This window comes from Melanerpes formicivorus, unplaced genomic scaffold (assembly GCF_026170545.1).
Source record: "Melanerpes formicivorus ecotype bairdi unplaced genomic scaffold, bMelFor1.0.p_v2 SCAF_68, whole genome shotgun sequence".
NCBI classification, from domain to species: Eukaryota; Metazoa; Chordata; class Aves; order Piciformes; family Picidae; genus Melanerpes; species Melanerpes formicivorus.
This window is the reverse complement of record NW_027142420.1, coordinates 1,419,598-1,439,999: the sequence shown is the minus strand read 5'-3', so window position 1 is coordinate 1,439,999 and position 20,402 is coordinate 1,419,598. Positions and strand designations below refer to the sequence as shown.

Below are 20,402 nucleotides of genomic sequence, written 5' to 3'. Positions count from 1 at the left end.
CCCCAGGCCCTTCCCAGCTTCCTTGCCCTGCTCTGCCCTGGCTCCAGCACCTCCACATCTCTCTTGCACTGAGCTGCCCCAAACTGGACACAATGCTCCAGGTGTGGCCTCCCCAGAGCTGAGTCCCAGGGGACAATCCCCTGCCTGCTCCTCTGGACACAGCATTGCTGATCCCAGCCAGGAGGCCTTTGGCTCTCTTGGCCCCCTGGGCACACTGCTGGCTCCTGTTCAGCTGCTTGTCCCCCAGCACCCCCAGGTCCCTTTCTGCCAGCAGCTTTCCAGCCACACTGCCCCAAGGCTGGAGCCTTGCTTGGGGTTGTTGTGCCCCAAGTGCAGGAGCTGGCACTTGGCCTGGTTGCAGCTCCTGCTGTTGACCGTGGCCATGGATCCAACCTATCCAAGTCCCTCTGCAGAGCCTCCTGCCCTGGTGAGCACAAATAAAACATTTTTGCTGCAGTTCTTGTTTATCCACTAGACCTCTCTCATCTTCAACACCTGCATGCTCTGGAAATGTTGTCCCTTGCTGAGAGTCCAATTACTGCACAGCTCAACTCTTTGTGACTTTGGTAACACCTGGACGTAGGATTTGGCTGCTTATTATTTTCTGAAGTTGTACTAAAAGTGATGATCAAAACACATAGATGGTTATCATTGGTGTGGTGAAAAGGAAATCTCATCTTATGACCTATTTTGGTGTTTTTTTCCAGCTGCTCTCATTCATGGCAACAGAAACAATTGCACTCAGTTTTCCAGCAACCTCGATTGGCTAATAAGCAAATTGGACAGAGTAGAATCTTCCTCAGGTGAGACTCATTTTACCAGGGTGAAATAACTGTTCCTGTACCACACAGACCTGCTCTGACATTTGTAATGTAAGACAGTTTAGATCTGGCAGGTTTCATTGAAACCAACATGCATTACAGAATCACAGAATTGCCAGGGGTGGAAGGGGCCTCAAGGAACATCCAATCTGAATCTACCCATTTTAGTTTTGCTCCATTCCTCCCACTCCTGTCACTACTGACACCCTAAAAAGTCCCTCCCCAGCTGGACTGGAAGGCCACAATTAGGTCTCCTCAGAGCCTTCTCTTCTCCAGACTGAACAACTCCCTCAGTCTGTCCTCACAGCAGAGCAGCTCCAGCCCTCTGCTCATCCTCCTGGCCCTTCTCTGGACACCTTCCAGCACCTCCAGATCCTTCCTGTCCTAGGGGCTCCAGCACTGGCCCCAGAGCTCCAGCTGTGGTCTCAGCAGAGTGGGGCAGAGGGGCAGAATCCCCTCTCTGGCCCTGCTGGCCACACTTCTCTTGCTGCAGCCCAGGCCCTGGTTGGCTCTCTGGGCTGCAAGGGCACACAGATATGCTGCATGATGTCAAGTGACCTAAGTATTGCGTTTAAGCAGAAGTGGTTCTGCAGCATGTTTTGTTTCCTTACATTTGGTGTGTGCAGTACCACATCCTGTCAGTGCTGAGCACAACTTCAGTGAGCTAATGAATGGGGTCACCCATCAAGACTGCTACCCCATTGCTGTCAAATAACAGCAGAGCTGCTCCTGGGCACAAGCAGAGGTGAGATATTCCTGTAGAGAGAGAAGGGTTTTCAGCTATGAGATGCTGAACAAAATCCTGACATACTGTGCAGTGCTCCCTGTTGAAACCTCTGTCATTGAAATGGAGCAGCTAAACTTACCTCTTACTCAAGCAGTTGTAAAATTCTGGTTATTTTCAACAGAACCCCCAAAAGAACAGCTTCATGAGGTGTTCATGCCCAGCACAGGTCACAGCATGCTCACATCAGTGCTTTTTAAGTGCTTTCATTCTCTTTCTAGGCTGGGGGAAAGCTGCTCTGTTATTAACTGAGCTTTGAGATTGTGTTAGTTGCACACTTGATTTAATAACAAGATGATTTCCATGGCCTTCATGCAGGTATTTTGGAAGTGTTGCACTGCATCTTGATTGAAAGCCCTGAAGCTTTGAATATGATAGCTGAGGAGCACATCAAGTCTATCATTTCCCTCCTGGATAAGCATGGGCGCAACTACAAGGTATGGCTGGTGAACCAGGCTGCATTCAGCATCTCTCACTGAGTTGTTCAAATCCCATACAGACCTCCAGAGCCAGAGATTCCTAGAATGGTTTAGTTGCAAGGGAGCTTAAAGATCATCTTGTTCCAACCCCCTTGCCATGGGCAGGACACCTCCCACCAGCCCAGGTTGCTCAAGGCCTCATCCAGCCTGGCCTGGAACACCTCCAGGGAGGGGACAGCCACAGCCTCCCTGGGCAGCCTGTGCCAGAGTCTCCCCACCCTCACTGCAAAGAATTTCTTTGCAATCTCCAGTCTAAAGCTGCCCTCCTCAAGCTTCAGTTCATTCCCACTACAAGCCCTTGTAAAAAGTCCCTTCCCAGCTTTCTTGTAGGCCCCCTTCAGGTATTGAAAGGCAGCTCTAAAGTCTCCCTAGAGCCTTCTCTCCAGGCTGAAGAGCCTCACCTCTCTCAGCCTGTCCCATAGGGCAGGTGCTCCAGCCCTCTGACCATCTTCACTGACATGCAAATCATGACTCTAGTACCTCTCAAGGAATGAAGTACCCTTGAAGTCCATCTGCAAAATTGCTTTGCAGAGATTTAAAAACTCTGTCATCTGTAATTGCTTCCCAGTTTAACTGGACTCTGCTTGCTCTGTATCATAGAATCCTAGAATGGCTCAGGTTGGAAGGGAGCTCAGAGCTCATCTCCTCCAACCTCCCTGCTCAGATGGGCAGGGACACCTCTCAGCTACACTCAGCTGCTCAAGGCCTCATCCAGCCTGGCCTTCAGCACCCCCAGGCAGGAGGCAGCCACAGCCTCCCTGGGCAGCCTGTGCCAGAGTCTCAGCAGCCTCCTGCTGAACAACTTCTTCCTCAGCTCCAGTCTGACCCTGCTCTGCCTCAGCTTCAAACCATTCCCCCTTGGCCTGTCTCTAGACCCCCTGATGGAAAGTCCCTCTGCAGCCTTCCTGCAGGATCCCTTCAGCTACTGGAAGGTAGCAATAAGGTCCCCCCAGAGTCTTCTCTCCCCCAGGCTACACACCCCAGCTCCCTCAGCCTGTCTCATAGCAGAGGTCTTCCAGCCCTTGGATCACCTTTGTGGCCTCCTCTGGGCATATGTTTGAACAGTGTTTAGAGAACAATAATGATACTGTCAGTTAGATTCCTTCCTTTAGGTCTGTTCTGACTGCAAATTAAACTACCAACTGAATAATAATCCTGTATGCAGCTCCCCTTACCTGGTTTTCTTCTGATCAATTGTTGTGGCAGGTTCTAGATGTGCTTTGCTCTCTGTGTGTCTGCAATGGAGTTGCAGTTCGTGCCAACCAAAATTTGATCTGTGACAACCTGCTGCCCAGAAGAGACTTACTGCTGCAAACACGCTTGATCAATGATGTGACAAGGTACAGTGGCAGGTTTGACTGGCACAGGAGAAAAGCCTGCAACTTGCATGTCTTTACTGAGTGAGTGAGAATGCCACAGCCTAAGAGGTGTTCCACAGCCTTCAGTGCTGAGACACTCTCTTCAGGAAGTGTTTCTGTATTGAAGCATTTATGTATTAGCTTCTGAAATCATTGTTTGCTATCAGTGTGGCAGCTGTGCTCCAGTAGAAATTGCTAATTGGTAGTAAAATCTGGTCTGAAATGGGAAGAGGGAAGTTGGTGGTTTCTCACTGAAAGCAAAGCTTGGCTTTGCCTGCTACTCAGTACAGAGTAAGTGAATGCTGTGAAGCACTCGGGTGTTCTGAGGAGGGATTTGGTTGCCTGGCAGCTTCACTCTTGTTTCATTGATGTTGGGATGTTATCCTGTTGTTCCTCTTTTGACTCTAATTTTTCCAAAGCATGGATCCTATACCTGACTCTAGTGCAGGTGGTTAAAGTCATGAACTGGGTTGGCTTTGTCTGAAAAGGCCAAGTGGCAGCCTCTGCGCTCAGTGGATTTGCAGAGCGAATCGGACTGCTTTACAGCAATGTGATTCACGTGGTGCAGGTTGTGGTGGCACTAACTGCCTTGCATTTTCTTTCCTAGCATAAGGCCAAACATCTTTCTGGGTGTTGCTGAGGGTTCTGCACAGTACAAGAAGTGGTACTTTGAGTTAATAATTGACCAGGTTGATCCGTTCTTGACGGCAGAGCCCACCCATTTGCGAGTTGGATGGGCATCCACTTCGGGTTATGCCCCCTACCCTGGAGGTGGAGAAGGATGGGGAGGCAATGGTGTTGGTGATGACCTGTACTCTTATGGTTTTGATGGCCTTCATCTGTGGTCTGGTGAGTACTTTCTTCACTTCCAGTTATCCTTGCATTCAGTAGTTCCCTGCCTTTCCCTTCAGAACCTGTCTGTATGTAGCGTGCTGTTTGTAGTGAGCTACAGGCAGAGTTCCAGGATACCAGGAAGCTCTTCTGAAGTTCAGACCAGGCTTTTTGTCTGAGAGTTTAGTCACAGGATCACAGAATCACAGGATCAGAGCATGTCAGGGGTTGGAAGGGACCTCCAAAGATCATTGAGTCCAACCCTCCTGCTAGAATAGAATAGACCACAGAATCTAGAGCAGGAGCACATCCAGACAGGGCTGGAAAGTCAGCATTGAATTATGCCAGTTATACTTTTGGGATCCTTCTGTTTTCACAGTTTTGATCAAAAATTGGCATTTTCCTGATCTAGATCATGAGCATTCAGAAGTTTGGCAGGAAAAAAAAGCCCAAACCACATTTCAGTCCTTGTGTGTGCAGCTTTTAGTGAGGCAGCAGCATGTTCTTGTTCCTTCCAGATCGCTCTTGCACACGTTGTACTAATGATGGTTTAATGATGGTTGTCTTCTCATTAGTTCTGTTTGTGACTTGTGCTTTGTTTACCGCTCTTCAAGAAAGGTGGGCAGGAGCATTTCTTTTCTTGTGTTTCTTCGTACCTTGAAGTGCCCTACAGAGTTAAGTACCCTTTAATTACTCAGGAAACCACAGCGGGTGGCCACACAATGGAGCGTTGTAACTGCAGCATCCGCAGCGAGGCTGCGCTTAGGGCTGTGCCTTCGTTCTAACGTTGCCTTCCTTGGGTGTGCTTGACTTTTCAGTGTTATTAGCATTGTTCCAGCGTAGGATTTCGTACATGAAATCTCTCTCTGTGCACACTTGCAAGTTTATTTTATTTTCAGCCAAATTAAAAAAAGCAAAAGCAAAGCTCAGTTCCTGAACAATTATGAAATGAGAGAAATGGATTGTTTGGGGGAGTGGGCTGGGAGGCATCTGTAGCATAACCATTCGAAATGGGTGAATAGAGCATTAGCACACAATTAAACACTCACTGACCCTCAGAAGCACAGCGCTGGAAAGTCTCTTACATCTCATGCCCTGCAGGAAGGGAAGGTTCAGAGCACTGACAGCTGAATTGACTTGCTCTTAAGAAGTGTGCACTTGCAGCCCGCAAAGCCAGTCAGCTCCTGGGCTGCAGCAGGAGAAGTGTGGCCAGCAGGGCAAGGGAGGTGATCCTCCCCCTCTGCTCAGCCCTGGTGAGACCCCACCTGGAGTACTGTGTCCAGTTCTGGAGCCCCTATGACAAGAGGGATCTGGAGGTGCTGGAAGGTGTCCAGAGGAGGGCCACAAGGATGAGCAGAGGGCTGGAGCACCTCTCCTATGAGGACAGACTGAAGGAGTTGGGGCTGTTCAGTCTGGAGAAGAGAAGGCTCCCAGGTGACCTCATTGTGGCCTTCCAGGATCTGCAGGGGGCTCCAGAAAGGCTGGGGAGGGACTGCTCAGGATCTCAGGTAGTGCTAGGACTAGGGGGAATGGAATGAAGCTGGAGGTGGGGAGATTCAGGCTGGAGGTGAGGAGGAAGTTCTTCCCCATGAGAGTGGTGAAGCCCTGGAATGGGTTGTCCAGGGAGGTGGTTGGGGCGCCGTCCCTGGGGGTGTTTAAGAGCAGGCTGGATGAGGCTCTGTCCAGGCTGATCTAGTGTGGGGTGTTCCTGCCCATGGCAGGGGGGTTGGAACTAGATGATCCTTGTGGTCCCTTCCAACCCTGACTGATACTATGATACTATGAAGTTCCAAGCAGAACAATTTGGAGCAGTGCTTGACGGCTTAGACTTGGTTTACAGCTGAGGTGCAGTGTTTTCATGGGGATTGTTGTGAAAGGAATTCTGATGAGATAATCCCTGGCTAAAAATATATTCCTATGCCAACTGCAGTTATTTGCAAAGGTGTATAGCTAGATTTCTTCAGGTATCTCTAATTAGTTGTTATTAGAATTACTGAGTCCAATGGATGGTTGTAAGGCTCCCAACCTTCCCAAGCAGGGAAAGTGAAGCTCCCCCTGTTCAGTGTGTGCTTGTACTTGGTAAGCAAAACCTGGCCCAGTAAATTCCTGATCCATTTCTTTGATAACTCATGTATCATTATGCCACTGCAAACCTGGGTATTGGTCACAATCACAGCTCCAGGAGATTTATGGAATCAGAGAATGGTTTAAAAAGGGTCTTCTAAAGATCATTTAATTCCAACCTCCCTGCCCTGAGCAGGGACATCTTCAACCACACGAGCATGCTCAGAGCCCTGTCCATAAACACTTCTAGTGATGAGGTATTCACAACTTCTTTGGGGAGTTCCAGTGTCTTACCACTGAATATTCACAGAGAAGTGGATCTGGTATTTCACAAAGAACTGAAGGAAGCCAGCCCAGGATATATCAGTGCTTGCTCTATAAAGAGGGTTAACAGTGCCTCGGGCTACAGTGTGAACTGCCTGACCTCAGCTGGGCATGTTCTGCCTTGCAAACAGTGTCAGAGGCCACCGGTGATCTGTTCAGTCTATGCACTCTTCTGCCACACAGCAGTCTGAAGGAAGTTGATTCCCTCTCTGCCTCTAAAGGCAGAGCTGCTGATGAAGCAGATGAAGGCAGGGTCATGTCTTCGTGACTGCAGACACAAGACTTGATGCTGCTTTAGAGGAAGTAATTTCATGCTTAAACCTGTGAGAATCTGCTTAAAGCTTCTTATTACTGAATACTTTTTATCCTAGGTCGAGTGCCCAGAGCTGTAGCATCTGTCAATCAGCACTTATTAGCATCTGACGATGTGGTGAGCTGCTGCTTGGATTTAGGTGTCCCCAGCATTTCATTCCGCATTAACGGGCAGCCCGTGCAGGGCATGTTTGAGAACTTCAGTACAGAAGGCTTCTTCTTCCCCGTTGTAAGCTTATCAGCAGGGGTGAAGTAAGTACAACTTCATTTGCATCTTGTTTGTTCTGCTGTCTTGACACACAAATTATTCAGGTCCCTCTTCCCTGTTGTAAGCTTATCAGCAGGTGTCAGGTGAGTACAGCTTCAATTTGTTTCCTCTGCTGTCTCCTCACACAATCTCATTCAAATGCCTGTGTAGTTTGTTCTGGTTTGGTGCTTTGGTTCTGCCCAACCAGCAGCTGGGAGGGAGGCAGGAAGCTGCTGATTTGTCAAATGATGATTTCACTTGAGGGTGAAGTGGGAGCCTGGTAGCAGTTCCACCAAGTCAGTGGCTGGAAATTCTTTTCTGTGGGTATTCGCTGACTTAGGGAAAATTCCTTTTGTCTCATTCCAATTATCAGCAATAACAAAGCACATTAGAGGCACATGTGACACTAATTAAAATGCTCACTGGCTTTCTCACTAGCAACTAAGGAAAAATACGAAGTGATCATACAAACTGACACTGTGTTCACAGCAGGAAACCCGAGAGGCGAGGTGAAGCTCTTACTCATGTTCCCCATTTCTTACCTGGTTTGTAGCTGAAACACCTGAGATTTGAACCTCACATTTTCAGGCTTCTATTATTATTTTATCTGTAACTCATTCAGCAACTCTCTAAATGTCAGTCTCCTGAGGTGGCTGAAAGAGCTGTGTTCACATCACCAAGCTGACACAACAACAAAAGCCTGCCTCTGGCACTGCTGTTAGAAAGTGGCCAGTTCTCTTCAGGTCATCTTTATTGCTGGTATTGACAGGCCACAAGTTTAGGAAGGATACAAAGATAAGTCAGGAGAATTCTTCAGTAAGGCTGAGCTTTGCCAAACTTTTCTAGGTTGAGCATCATTTCCATATAAAGTATGAATAAGTTAAGAAAAAGATTTCTCAGTGAAGAAGTGCTGATGGGCAACTTGCCAGGCTTGGAAGAGAGAGTCAGGAGCAGAGTGAGATGCTGTGGAGGAGTGAAAATCTGCAAAAGACTGGCTTCTAGTGAAAGGACAATGACTGCTGCATGTGGGAATTCTTATAGCATGGCTCAGGCTGAAGGGAGCTCAGAGCTCCTCTGCCCCAACCTCCCCTCCATGCCCAGGGACACCTCTCAGCTACACTCAGCTGCTCAAGGCCTCATCCAGCCTGGCCTTCAGCACCCCCAGGCAGGAGGCAGCCACAGCCTCCCTGGGCAGCCTGGGCCAGAGTCTCAGCAGCCTCCTGCTGAAGAACTTCTTCCTCAGCTCCAGTCTGACCCTGCTCTGCCTCAGCTTCAAACCATTCCCCCTTGGCCTGTCTCTAGACCCCCTGATGGAAAGTCCCTCTGCAGCCTTCCTGCAGGATCCCTTCAGCTCCTGGCAGCAGCTCTGAGGTCCCCCTGGAGCCTTCTCCTCTGCAGGCTGCACAGCCCCAGCTCCCTCAGCCTGTCCCCATAGCAAAGGTATTGGAGCCCCTGGAGGATTTTTGAGCAAGGAAGGTTCAGGATGCCCAGAGCAGACAGCTTATGGCTTTCTTAAGGGACAGAAAGCTGAGGTTAGAGGTGCTTCATATATTTAGCAATTAAGAAAAAGAAGATCTTCCTTCCTCTGAGGTCAGTAAATCCCTGATTCCTTCTGGGCTTTTTCCCTTTGTGATCAGTAGGGAGGAAAAAATGTTTTGAGCATCTCATCCTTCAGGGAACCTCTCAGGTGAGAGTACAAAGAGAACAAGAGGACTGAAAAGGGTTTAATAATTCAATTTTCATCTGTTCTCTGGCAGTGACCCTGTGATGTGCCTGCATAGTAGCAGAGCTTTTGAAAGTGTTAATTACTCTTTTCCTGTCACAACTCTACCTCAACTGATGTGATTATTTTTTCCTTCATTCTCACTGGCTGTTTGTGCAATTTGTGAGAGCCTTTTGCCTCATACTCAGTAGCAGCAGCAGGGTATGTGCCATTGTCTGTGTCTGCTAGCATCAGAGGAGTTAATTACTTGGCATTCCTGAGTCCAGGAGGAGAATGTTCTCCCCTGGGCACAAACTCTCATCTCCCTGCTCCTGTTGTGGTTTATTTGCTTTTTGTGACTTCTTGGTCCCTTATACTGGGTCTGCTTCATCATTCCATCATCAGTCTTTCCCCTCTAAGCCCTTCTCAGCACCTGCTCTCCCACACTTAACTGTAGGCATTTTCTCCCCATGTATCCTTTTTTTCCCCCACAGGTGACTTGTGGCTGTGTACATCCTGTTAGGGCAAACTTGGGTGCTTCATTTTTCTCCCCTTTTTACATTATTAATGTCTTTCACTGTCCATGAAATAGATTCATCTGATACACTTCTAGAAATGCTGGAGCTAAGTTAGAAGTGGGACAAAGGCTGCTTCTGGTCACCCATCCCAGCAAATGTGTGAGCTATTTCCACCACCTCCCTGGGCAGCCTGTGCCACTCTCTCACCACCCTCATGGGGAAGAATTTCTTCCTCACATCCAATCTCAATCTCCCCACTTCTAGTTTTCTTCCATCCCGCCCGGTCCTATCCCTCCCTGACACCCTCAGAAGTCCCTCCCCAGCTTTCTTGTAGCCCCCTTCAGATCCTGGAAGGCCACAATGAGGTCTCCTCAGAGCCTTCTCCTCTCCAGCCTGCACAACCCCAACTCCCTCAGTCTGTCCTCACAGCAGAGCAGCTCCAGCCCTCTGCTCATCCTTGTGGCCCTTCTCTGGACACCTTCCAGCACCTCCAGATTTTTCCTGGAACAGAGGCTCCAGCACTGGCCCCAGAGCTCCAGCTGTGGTCTCAGCAGAGTGGAGCAGAGGGGCAGAATCCCCTCCCTGGCCCTGCTGGCCACACTTCTCTTGCTGCAGCCCAGGCTCTGCTTGGCTCTCTGGGCTGCAAGTGCTCACTGCTGGCTCCTGTTGAGCTTCTCCTCCCCCAGCACCCCCAGGTCCTCTTCTTCAGGGCTGCTCTCCAGCCAGTCCCTGCCCAGCCTATATTGGTGCTTGGGATTACCCTGACCCAGCTGCAGGACCTTGCACTTGGCCATGAGATTGTCATGGGCACAGCTCTGCAGCCTGTCCAGGTCCCTCTGGATGGATCCTTCCCTCCAGCTGTCTGCTGCACCGCACAACTTCGTGTCATCAGCAGACCTGCTGAGGCTGCACTCAATGCCACTGTCCATGGTGTCCACAAAGATGTTAAAGACTGGTCCCAGGGCTGATTCCTGAGGGACTTCCCTTGGACATGGACATCCAGCCTTCCCTCTTGACCTTCAGAAGCAAAGTTGCTTCTTTGGTTTTGAGAGCAATTGGCAGTGCCTTGGTATGATAAAAATGAGCAAATGTTTCCCACCAACCTCTTTGTCCCTACATTGCAGAGTAGCAGTCCAGTTGAAATCAGATTCATGTTGCAAAATCATTTTAATGCATTCAGTATTTCACAGCTTACAACCATCTGATTGTGAGTGAGAAGCACTTGGGGTTTTGTTTAGCACACTGCTGCACTGAATAATGAATTTTGGACAGGGGCACAGTCTGAAATAGCAGTGGGTAAGTGATGCTGTTACTGATAGCATCTGCTCATAGGAGTGCTTGTTGTTGATCAGAGCAGGAACCTCACCTGCATTGCTGTAGCTGCTGTTCAAAGGCATGTGATCTGTTCATGGCACTGGTGTGTGCTGCCTACTGAGGAGTGTCATTGCTTCCCTGCCTGTTGCACAGAGTTCGCTTCCTGCTGGGTGGACGTCACGGAGAGTTCAAGTTCCTCCCTCCTGCTGGCTATGCTCCCTGCTATGAAGCATTGCTTCCAAAGGAGAAGATGAAACTGGAACCAGTGAAAGAATACAAGAGAGATTCTGAAGGAGTGAGGGATTTGCTGGGTACAACACAATTTCTTTCCCAAGCTTCCTTTATCCCTTGCCCAATAGATACCAGTCAGGTAGGTTACATGTGAAATAAAGGGCTTATAAAACATGCCTTAACACAATCCAAATTCACAGTACAAAAACCCTAAGGTAGTTTGCCTCTTTCTTAGCAGTTCATCATTTAACTGAACTAAATGATCTTGGATCTACAAAGTGTGGTAACTGCAACCTCTTCTTATGTGCTGAACTCTTCTGCTCTTTTCTTAGATTGCTCTTCCTTTTCATCTCGAAAAGATCAGGGACAAGCTAGCTGAAAATATCCACGAGCTGTGGGGAATGAATAAAATAGAACTGGGCTGGACATATGGCAAGGTATGTTTTGAATGACCTGGCTGGGTGCAGACACCTGTATTAGGCTAATTCTGCTGCCAGAAAAGCTGGACAGGGAAGTTGAAAGGAGTATTTGGTGGTGGTCTGTGCATTGCTGACAACAGGCAAACGTGCAAGCTGGCAGGAGGCAGTGACACTGCATGGTGATCAGGAGACAAATGTGGGACATAAAGAACATACATATTGTAGTACTATAAGTAGTAGTGCTCTGTGCAGCATATATTGCTCAGGCACTCAGCAGAACTGTTCCCTGGGTGTCCAGCTTTGCTCTCTCGTGTGCTCCTGTAGAACACATGACACAGCTCTGTTCTGTCTGACTTCATCGCTTATGGAGGGGCACTTAGAGTGTGCACCATAAATCAATCATGAAAAAGTTCATGTCAATAATGATGAGCAACTCACTGAGCAGAGAGGACTGCTGTGGTTTACAGTGCCCTCATGACTGCAGAGGATTCACTGATTTCTGGCTCTGATTCTGGCTTGCATCTGCTCTCAGGGAAATGCTCTGTGCTGCTTTGTTGCAGATCCGGGATGATAACAAACGGCACCATCCCTGTCTGGTGGAGTTCTCAAAACTGCCTGAGACAGAGAAGAATTACAATCTGCAGATGTCAACTGAAACCCTCAAGTGAGCTCTCATTACACTTCAGTGAAGTGGGGTTTTAGCAATTGTTTTCCAAGCACTTCATGCTGTTGTAAGATCTGAAAACACTGCAGGAACACATCCAGAGTGGTCTAGAAACATCCTTGCTCTGCAGAGCTGAAAGTATAACGCCAAATCCTCTTGTTGGAGTAATGTAGCTCCACTTCCAAGCCACAGCTTTCTAACTTGCTAGACTCTGAAAGTTTTCTTTATTGCTTTCCTGGGTTGGTTTTTCCCCCATTTTCATTAGCTCTGTGTATTTATACTAACCCCCAAGGTAATCTACCAAATGGGTGAACGCTGTCATGGTCTGTTCCACTCTTGCTGTTTTGTTTCTGTTGGCAGAACCCTCCTGGCCCTTGGATGTCACATTGTCCATGCTCATCCAGCAGCTGAGGAAGATCTGAAAAAAGTCAAACTTCCTAAAAAGTATGTACCCCATGGCTACTGTCACCTGGCAGCTGTAGCTACAGAAGGCATAGACAAAACATTTGCTGTGGGCCCCAGACCCAGTATGGATTTACAGAGCATGTGCTGCTGTGCTTGTGCTGGCAGCTGTGAGCGCTGCTGCATTACCTCACCTTGTGGGGTGGCTCTCAGACACACAGTCACATGCTCAAACCACATGTGATGTCTCTGACTTGATTGTAGAAGAGATGCTGTGAAGTCAGAAGCAATGTTTCAGTGCTTCTCTGTCTTCTAGCAAAGAAAGTGAATGTACCTGATGGTAAACTGGACTGTACCATTTAAAAAGCAGATTCAAGTTGGATGTGAGGAACAAGTTCTGCCCCAGGAGGCTGCTGGAACACTGCAGCAGGTTGCCCAGGGAGGTGGCTGAGGCTCCATCCCTGGAGATATCCAAGGTCAGGCTGTGAGCATCCTGATCTGGTGGAGGATGTCCCTGCTGAGTGCAGGGGGGGTTGGACTGGATGAGCTTTGGGAGCTCCCTTCCAACCCAAACCATTCTATATCTCTTACGATTTTACCTATAACTTCTGCTTCAGTCTGTCCCTTCCCTTCCCCTCCCCAAGACATTTCCAGAGATATTACTAATGCATTTCTTTAAATAAGAGTTACAGAGTATCTAAGATGACTCTTGCAGTGTTGCCCATTTCTAAGGAATAGACATATGGAGATTTTTGCATCAAATATAATCAGTTTTTTTGCCTTTTTTGTTTGGTTTGGTTTTGTATCTAAACTGTAGAAGTCAGAGCTAAAATAGTTGATCTTTTTGATTTAGTATTCTTTAGTGATCAGCCCAAAGATTAATCAAGGATTAAATCTGTGTTGTAGCCTTGTCTGTGGTGATTCTCTAGTCCTCCTGGGACAGATTAAAGCCCTGCCCGACAGCAAAGCCTGCACAGAGAAAGAGAGATTTGGACACTTGCCATTTAACATCAGTTTAGCAACCCACAAGATGTCTTCTCTCCTTGAGCAGCTTTATCTATGAGAAACAAGTTTAAAGGAAGGAGGAAAAGAAACAATTCTGTGCTGTGGTAGATGCTGATCTTGACCCAGTTGGTGGCATTAGTTAAAAACCCAAAGGGAAAAGGAAGCTTTCTGCAGGCAATCTGTCACAATGCTGTTTTGATCCTGTGTTCTTCAGTAACAGAACAGAACTTAGGCTGTGACCAGAGGAAGCAGCCTCAGGTTGCAGCAGCGGAGGTTTAGATGGGATGTTAGGAAAAGTATGTTCTCCAGAAGGTTTGTCAAGCATTGGCCCAGGCTGCCCAGTAGGGTGGTGGAGTCCCCATCCCTGGAGGTATTTTAAAGATGTGTAGCTGTGGTGCTTAGGGATGTGGTGTACTGGTGACCTGGGAGGGCTTGGGTGAATGGCTGGACTTGGTGATCTGAGAGGTCTCTTCCCACCAGAACAATTCTATGACTCTGTAATTCTATTCTGCATGAATTATTCTGACAGACAAATCCTCTGGTGTGAGCAAGAGAGACTCTGCCTCTGTCTGAAACAGCAGAGCAGCCTTTCTCTGTGTGGAAGGGTTGGAGAGGGTAGTGTCTCCTACTGGAGAACTACTGAGCTCACTAACTGGAACCTCTCAACCTGAATGAAGAAGTGGGAGGGACAACAGTGGAAATGGGAGAACGCTAACAATCTTTACAGGCTGCTGTGTGAGAAGTGACCATGATTAAAGGAACAGAGAATAGTATTCATTTTAGAACTGTTTGGGTGTTTTATTGTAGTCAGTGCTCAAATGTAATGCAGGAAATGGGAGGGTAGGAGTCTGGCCAGTGGAGAGGGTCACTGACCCTCACCCAGTGACCACCACAGAGATCAGTGAAGTTTTCCCTCATTGACTTACAGTTACATGATGTCAAATGGATACAAACCTGCCCCTCTTGACCTTTCTGAAGTGAAATTGTTACCTGCTCAAGAATTTCTAGTTGACAAACTGGCAGAAAATGCACACAATGTCTGGGCAAAAGACAGAATAAAGCAAGGATGGACCTATGGCATCCAGCAGGTAAGGACATCTTTACCTCCATTGGAGTATGTGAAGAGGAGGAGACTTTATTGGGACCTGAAAGGAGCTACAAGAATGCTGGTGAGGGAATTTTCAGGACGTGGGGTAATGATAGGACTGGAGATATGGATTCAGGCTAGAGGAGGGGAGATTTAGATTAGACCTTAGGAAGAAGTTGTTCCCCATGAGGGTGGTGAGACACTGCCACAGGCTGCCCAGGGAGGTGGTGGAAGCCTCATCCCTGGAAGTTTATAAGGCCAGGCTGGATGTGGCTGTGAGCAACCTGCTGTAGTGTGAGGTGTCCCTGGCCATGGTGGGGTTGAAACTGGCTGAGCCTTGAGGTCCCTTCCAGCCCTGACAGCTCTGTGATCTTGTGAAGAAGATGAGATTTTGTTTTCTGGAACATCAGTTGGGAGAGTTAAGTAAGTGGATGAATACTGAATGTCATGTCTGTGACGGTTAGAGAGGGTGGGGAGCAGGAAAAGGAGCCTGAGTGGATTGTCAGAGCTGCCTGGCTGGAGCTGCAGGGTGCATGAGGATGTTTCCATACTTCTCTTTCATTTCCCTCTTAAGGGTTACTACCCACTGGGCTCACATTCCTAGAGCTGTTCCTCATCAGTATTGTGTCTCTCCTGAAAGTGGCATTATTTCATTGTAGAAAGGCTTTGTGGTGTTTCAGCAGAGTCTTCTTCTTCTTGTCCCCCTTTCTGCCCCCTGCTCAGGACCTGAAGAACAAGCGGAACCCTCGCCTGGTGCCATACGCATTGCTAGACGAACGCACCAAGAAGTCCAACCGGGACAGCCTGCGGGAGGCTGTCAGGACGTTTGCAGGCTATGGCTACAGCATTGAGCCACCTGACCAAGACATAGGTATGGATCTGCAATAGCAATCATGGCCTCCTTGGCCCTCACTGCAGGGAAAAGAGTACAAACCACTGAAACAAACAGGGAAAGCAAAACATGAATGTCCTAATGTCTGGGTTAGTGGCAGTGTGGGTTTGCAGTAGATTTAATGCAAGCTGCAAATGGACCTTGTGCATCACAGGACCACAGGATGTTAGGGGCTGGAAGGGACCTCTGGTGGTCTTTGAGTCCAACCTCCTGCCAGAGCAGAACCATAGAATCCAGCACAGGTCACACAGAACACATCCAGACAGGGCTGCAAAGGCTCCAGGGAAGGAGACTCCACAACCTCTCTGGGCAGCCTGCTCCAGGGCTCTGGGACCCTCCCAGGGAAGAAGTTCCTCCTCATGTTGAGGTGGAACCTCCTGTGCTGCAGTTTCCATCCATTGCTCCTTGTCCTATCCCAGGGCACAAATGAGCAGAGCCTGTCCCTCTCCCATCCTTCATGACCCCCAGCCCTCAGCTATTGATAGACACTGATCAGATCCCTCTCAGCCTTCTCCTCTCCAGACTGAACAGCCCCAGGGCTCTCAGCCTCTCCTCCCCAGGCAGTGCTGCAGTCCCTTCAGCAGCCTTGGAGCCCTCCCTTGGACTGTCTCCAGCAGGTCCCTGCTCCTCCTGAACTGGGGAGCCCAGAATTGGATGTAATATTCCAGGTGTGGCCCTACCAGGGCAGAGTAGAGGGGGAGAAGAACCTCCCTGGCTCTGCTGGACACTCTCCCCTGAATGCCCCCCAGGACTCCATTGGCCTTCTTGGCCCCCAGGGCACACTGCTGTGTGTTACTCAGATTTGAAAAGATTGGTTGTACTTCAGGATAAAATCATTCTACAGGGGGTTTGGCCTCAGTGATCTCTGGAGGTCCCTTCCAGCCCCTGACAGTCTGTGGTCCTGTGATACTTTCCATGGTTTTTTGGTTGGGGAAGCTCAGGAGTGTGAGTGGACGTAGTGAATTTCAGGTGGAAACAATGCAAGAAGGAAAACCATGCAGAATTAATTTGGAAGGATTTTGGTTTTGCTTAGCAGACCAGCTAGGTTTGACTACTTCAGGTCAAACTCAGTTCTTAAGAGGCACTCAGAGAAGTGCAGCAAGCTCAGAAATGAATTATTGTTTTAACATTTCAAATAGTGGAGCAGAAATTGATGTGGAAGTTTTTTCTTTATACTTCCTCTACCACTACCATTTTTGTTCCCACAAAATAAACCCCAAAATAATCCAGGCTGACTCAAAAGTGATCTGATTCATCTTTCAAAAGCATTGTGCAGGGCAGGGTTTTGTTGCACTGCAAAGCTGCTTTGCTGCAGTGCAGTGCTGCAGTGCTGCACTGTTGGATTTGATTGGATTGCAGGGAGTCATCTTTCACTTCTCAGGTTTCCTGCAGTCAGTTTTGTGCTTGAGGCTCTGCACTGAAGGATACTTTGAAACCTTCTGATGCTAAACCCTGCATAATCACTCATCCTGTATGGAATTGCAATGTGCTAGCCTCTGTGTGCTGGTCACTGCTCCTTCTGAAGCTAGACTCTGGATAATCACTCATCCTGTATGGAATTGCAATGTGCTAGCCTCTGTGTGCTGTTACTGCTCCTCCTGAAGCTAGACTCTGGATAATCACTCATCCTGTATGGAATGACCATGTGCTAGCCTCTGTGTGCTGGTCACTGCTCCTCCTGAAGCTAGACTCTGGATAATCACTCATCCTGTATGGAATGACCATGTGCTAGCCTCTGTGTGCTGTTACTGCTCCTCCTGAAGCTAGACTCTGGATAATCACTCATCCTGCAGGGAATTGCAATGTGCTAGCCTCTGTGTGCTGTTACTGCTCCTCCTGAAGGTTTCTGAGCACACAGTGGTAGCTAATGGCTGGGTTTAGAGACAGAAAGTGCTAGAGGCAAATGAAAAGCTAAACAGTGGCATTTGTAGTTTCATCTAATTATAGAAGATTTAATTATTTCCTTTCTCTGCTTCTTTTCCCAGCTGTCCAAACAGTGGAGAAAGTCAGCATTGACAAGATCAGATTTTTCAGAGTAGAGCAGTCTTACGCAGTGAAGTCTGGCAAATGGTACTTTGAGTTTGAAGCGGTGACGGGCGGAGATATGCGTGTCGGCTGGGCCAGGCCGGGCTGTCGACCTGACATTGAGTTGGGAAGTGATGACCAAGCATTTGTGTTTGAAGGAAGCAAAGTCAGTACATGTTTCTCTTTTTCAACCTATGAATGGGTGAGGCAGAGAGCCTCAGGGCAGTTTTCCTCTCTGTACTCCAGATAACTCCTGGAATACTTTGTGTTCGTACAGAGATAGCTCTGAGCTCTGTTTCATGCTGCATGGTTTCTGCTTTTTGGGGTCTGGTCACTGAAATGATGCTGACAAAGCTGTGCTGCTTTGTGTCTGTCTTCCAAGGATGTTCCAAAGTGAGTCAAAGCTGTTGTGAGCATAAACAAAACACAGCGTTCACTTTAGCTCTGTGGTACACAAAATAAAGCAAAGTTTCTTCAGTGACTGGAAGGAGAAGCACAGAGCCAGTTTCCCTTTTCTGTCTTTTCTGCTTTCTCCACTTTCTTTCTTCCCAAACTTGACTCCTGAAGGACCATAAGGATGCATGTGAGAAGTGGAATTCAGTGAACAGTGGGTTTTACCCAGGGTCTACATTGCTGTTTGCCTGTGGCTGAAGTTAGGGTGCCTTAGTTTCCCTGTGTGAAATAACTAAGATAACAATGGAATTAATTACCAGAAAGCCATGATCAGTACTGTTTGCAAATGACTTTGGGATCCTGGAAGGTGAAATGTTTGTTTGTTTTACATTGTTTTATGTTGCTGCTTGGTTTTGATTTTAGCCTGGGTGTTTTATGTGCTTCCTTTTGTTGTTTAGGGCCAGCGTTGGCATCAAGGCAGTGGATTCTTCGGACGAAGCTGGCAGCCAGGAGATGTGGTTGGCTGCATGATAAACTTGGATGACAAATCAATTATCTTTACTCTGAATGGGGAGTTGCTCATAACCAGTAAAGGTTCAGAACTTGCATTTGCTGACTTTGGAGTAGAAAGTGGTAATTTTCTTTTTGTTGTTAACAATAGCAGGAGAGCTGCTTTGCCATCGCTTAGTTGCCAGCTGTCTGGGGATGGTGCTCGAGGGTATGGTGTGGTAGCAGCCAGTCCATGGTCTGAAAGGTCTTTTCCAACCACAGTGAGTTGGACTTAATGATCTTAAAGGTCTTTTCCAACCATAGTGATTCTGTGAATGGCTTGGTAAGCTGGGAAATCATATTTCACTGCTGTCAGGCTGCCAGCTGTGCTATCTATAGCTTCATGGGAATCGATTGTGAGAGCACTTCTGTGGCACAAATTGATTTCCCTTTTTTCCCTTTGGCCACACGCAGTTATTAAGAGAATTTTAATAATCAGAATGGGTAATTTTTTCTTGAGCACTGCTAGGCTCACTCTCAGGAGTGAACCTCCAGCATGAAGAATTGCCCAGAAGCTGAAGAACAGTCACTGGTTCGCTCACTGCCACCTCCATGCACAGTGGTCTTGTCTGGGAAGGACTAAATGAGCACTGTGTGGGGGGACACAAATCTATACAACACAAATTGAGTCTCATTTTGCTGGGTGGTTTGCTTTGTCTGGGGGGGGAGGGGGTTATTTGTTGTGGGGTTTTTTCTCTGTCCTATTCATAGCTTCTCTGCATTTCTCCTCTTTTGGGCTGTTGCTTTTTTGCAGTGCAGTGTCTGTGTGACTGTACTGAATGAGACAGGGAATATCTTCAGGCAGCTATGTTTCACTGTTTAGTTGACATTTTCTTTGGAGGAGTATCTCCTCCAATCAGTTGTGACTTCATGTCTGTTGGTAGTTGCCAGAGGACTTTGTGATGGCTCACTGTCCTTCTTGGGTCTGACCATTGACACAGGGCTTTTTAATGACAGGGAATGAGGGGCTACCTGAAGAGTTCTAAAGGCTTAAAGTTGAAGTGTAGGAGAGAAAATGTCTCCTTTAGACATTGAACTGCTGGCTCTCTCCTGAAGTTACTGCAAGTTCTGTTTCTTGAGAGATGGAGGAATGATTCAACAGCCTTGCACCCCTTGCTGCACATACACAGAGACCAAAGGTTCAGTCATAAAACATGCCAGCATTAAACAAGTCTGTATTTGTCCATCATGAGTGATGGAGGGGTAGAGGCTGGCAACAAATTCATAGCTACTGATGACAGAGTTTATGGAGACACCTGAACCTTGTCTCAGAAGTCCCCTGCAACGTCAGTGCCCTCAGAGAGCACACCTAACATTTGTTACCAGCTTCGATCCAGCTCTGTCTCCCTCTGCCCAGCTCATTGTGTGAGGGCATGTTTTGCTTCCAGTAAATGACTTGAACAGGTCTTGGTTTTTTCAAACCTGATTGTCCAGAAAACTGCCTCTTGCCTTGACCTTTTTGCCTGGGTTTGACACAAACCTGCTGCTTACTAATAACAGTTGTTAGGCTGAAGGAGCCTTTAAGCCAACAGGGTAGTGTGTGCGATGCCCACTCAGCGCCTAAGTCCCCGGGCTGGGGGAGCAATTCTGTTGTACTTAGACATTAGTACTGAAGGTGTCTTTAAGGCTTTGATGCAGTCACCACTTCATGTGCATTACTTGCAGGGGCTAGAGTTGAGTTCCCATTGGCTGGATCTGAAATAGAACGCCGGTGATCCCAGAATAAATGACCGCTGGCTTTGCTGTCCTTCCCTTAGGGTTTGTTCCAATTTGTGCCCTGGGGCTGTCTCAGATCGGGCGCATGAACCTGGGGATGGATGCCAGCACCTTCAAGTTTTACACAATGTGTGGCCTTCAAGAAGGTTTTGAGCCTTTTGCCGTCAACATGAACCGAGACGTCGCCATGTGGTTCAGCAAGCGCTTGCCGACCTTTGTCAACGTGCCAAAGAGCCATCCGCACATCGCGGTAAGGTTGCCTGCT

The 20,402-nt window shown here is 48.0% G+C and overlaps 1 protein-coding gene across 6 annotated transcripts in view; it reads left to right on the top strand.

Annotated features, from left to right (window-relative positions):
- Nucleotides 1–20,402, top strand: part of RYR3 (ryanodine receptor 3) — a 230,660-nt gene that overhangs the window by 91,896 nt on the left and 118,362 nt on the right. For all 6 annotated transcript variants that reach the window (XM_068162895.1, XM_068162893.1, XM_068162894.1 and 3 more), the window contains exons 15-28: nt 708–803; nt 1,924–2,042; nt 3,291–3,424; nt 4,050–4,291; nt 7,033–7,225; nt 10,908–11,124; nt 11,318–11,422; nt 11,965–12,068; nt 12,429–12,512; nt 14,404–14,563; nt 15,286–15,433; nt 17,440–17,645; nt 18,331–18,505; nt 20,179–20,387. In XM_068162895.1, the coding sequence (XP_068018996.1) occupies nt 708–803; nt 1,924–2,042; nt 3,291–3,424; nt 4,050–4,291; nt 7,033–7,225; nt 10,908–11,124; nt 11,318–11,422; nt 11,965–12,068; nt 12,429–12,512; nt 14,404–14,563; nt 15,286–15,433; nt 17,440–17,645; nt 18,331–18,505; nt 20,179–20,387 (2,192 nt within the window). The remainder of the gene's footprint in view (nt 1–707; nt 804–1,923; nt 2,043–3,290; nt 3,425–4,049; nt 4,292–7,032; nt 7,226–10,907; nt 11,125–11,317; nt 11,423–11,964; nt 12,069–12,428; nt 12,513–14,403; nt 14,564–15,285; nt 15,434–17,439; nt 17,646–18,330; nt 18,506–20,178; nt 20,388–20,402) is intronic.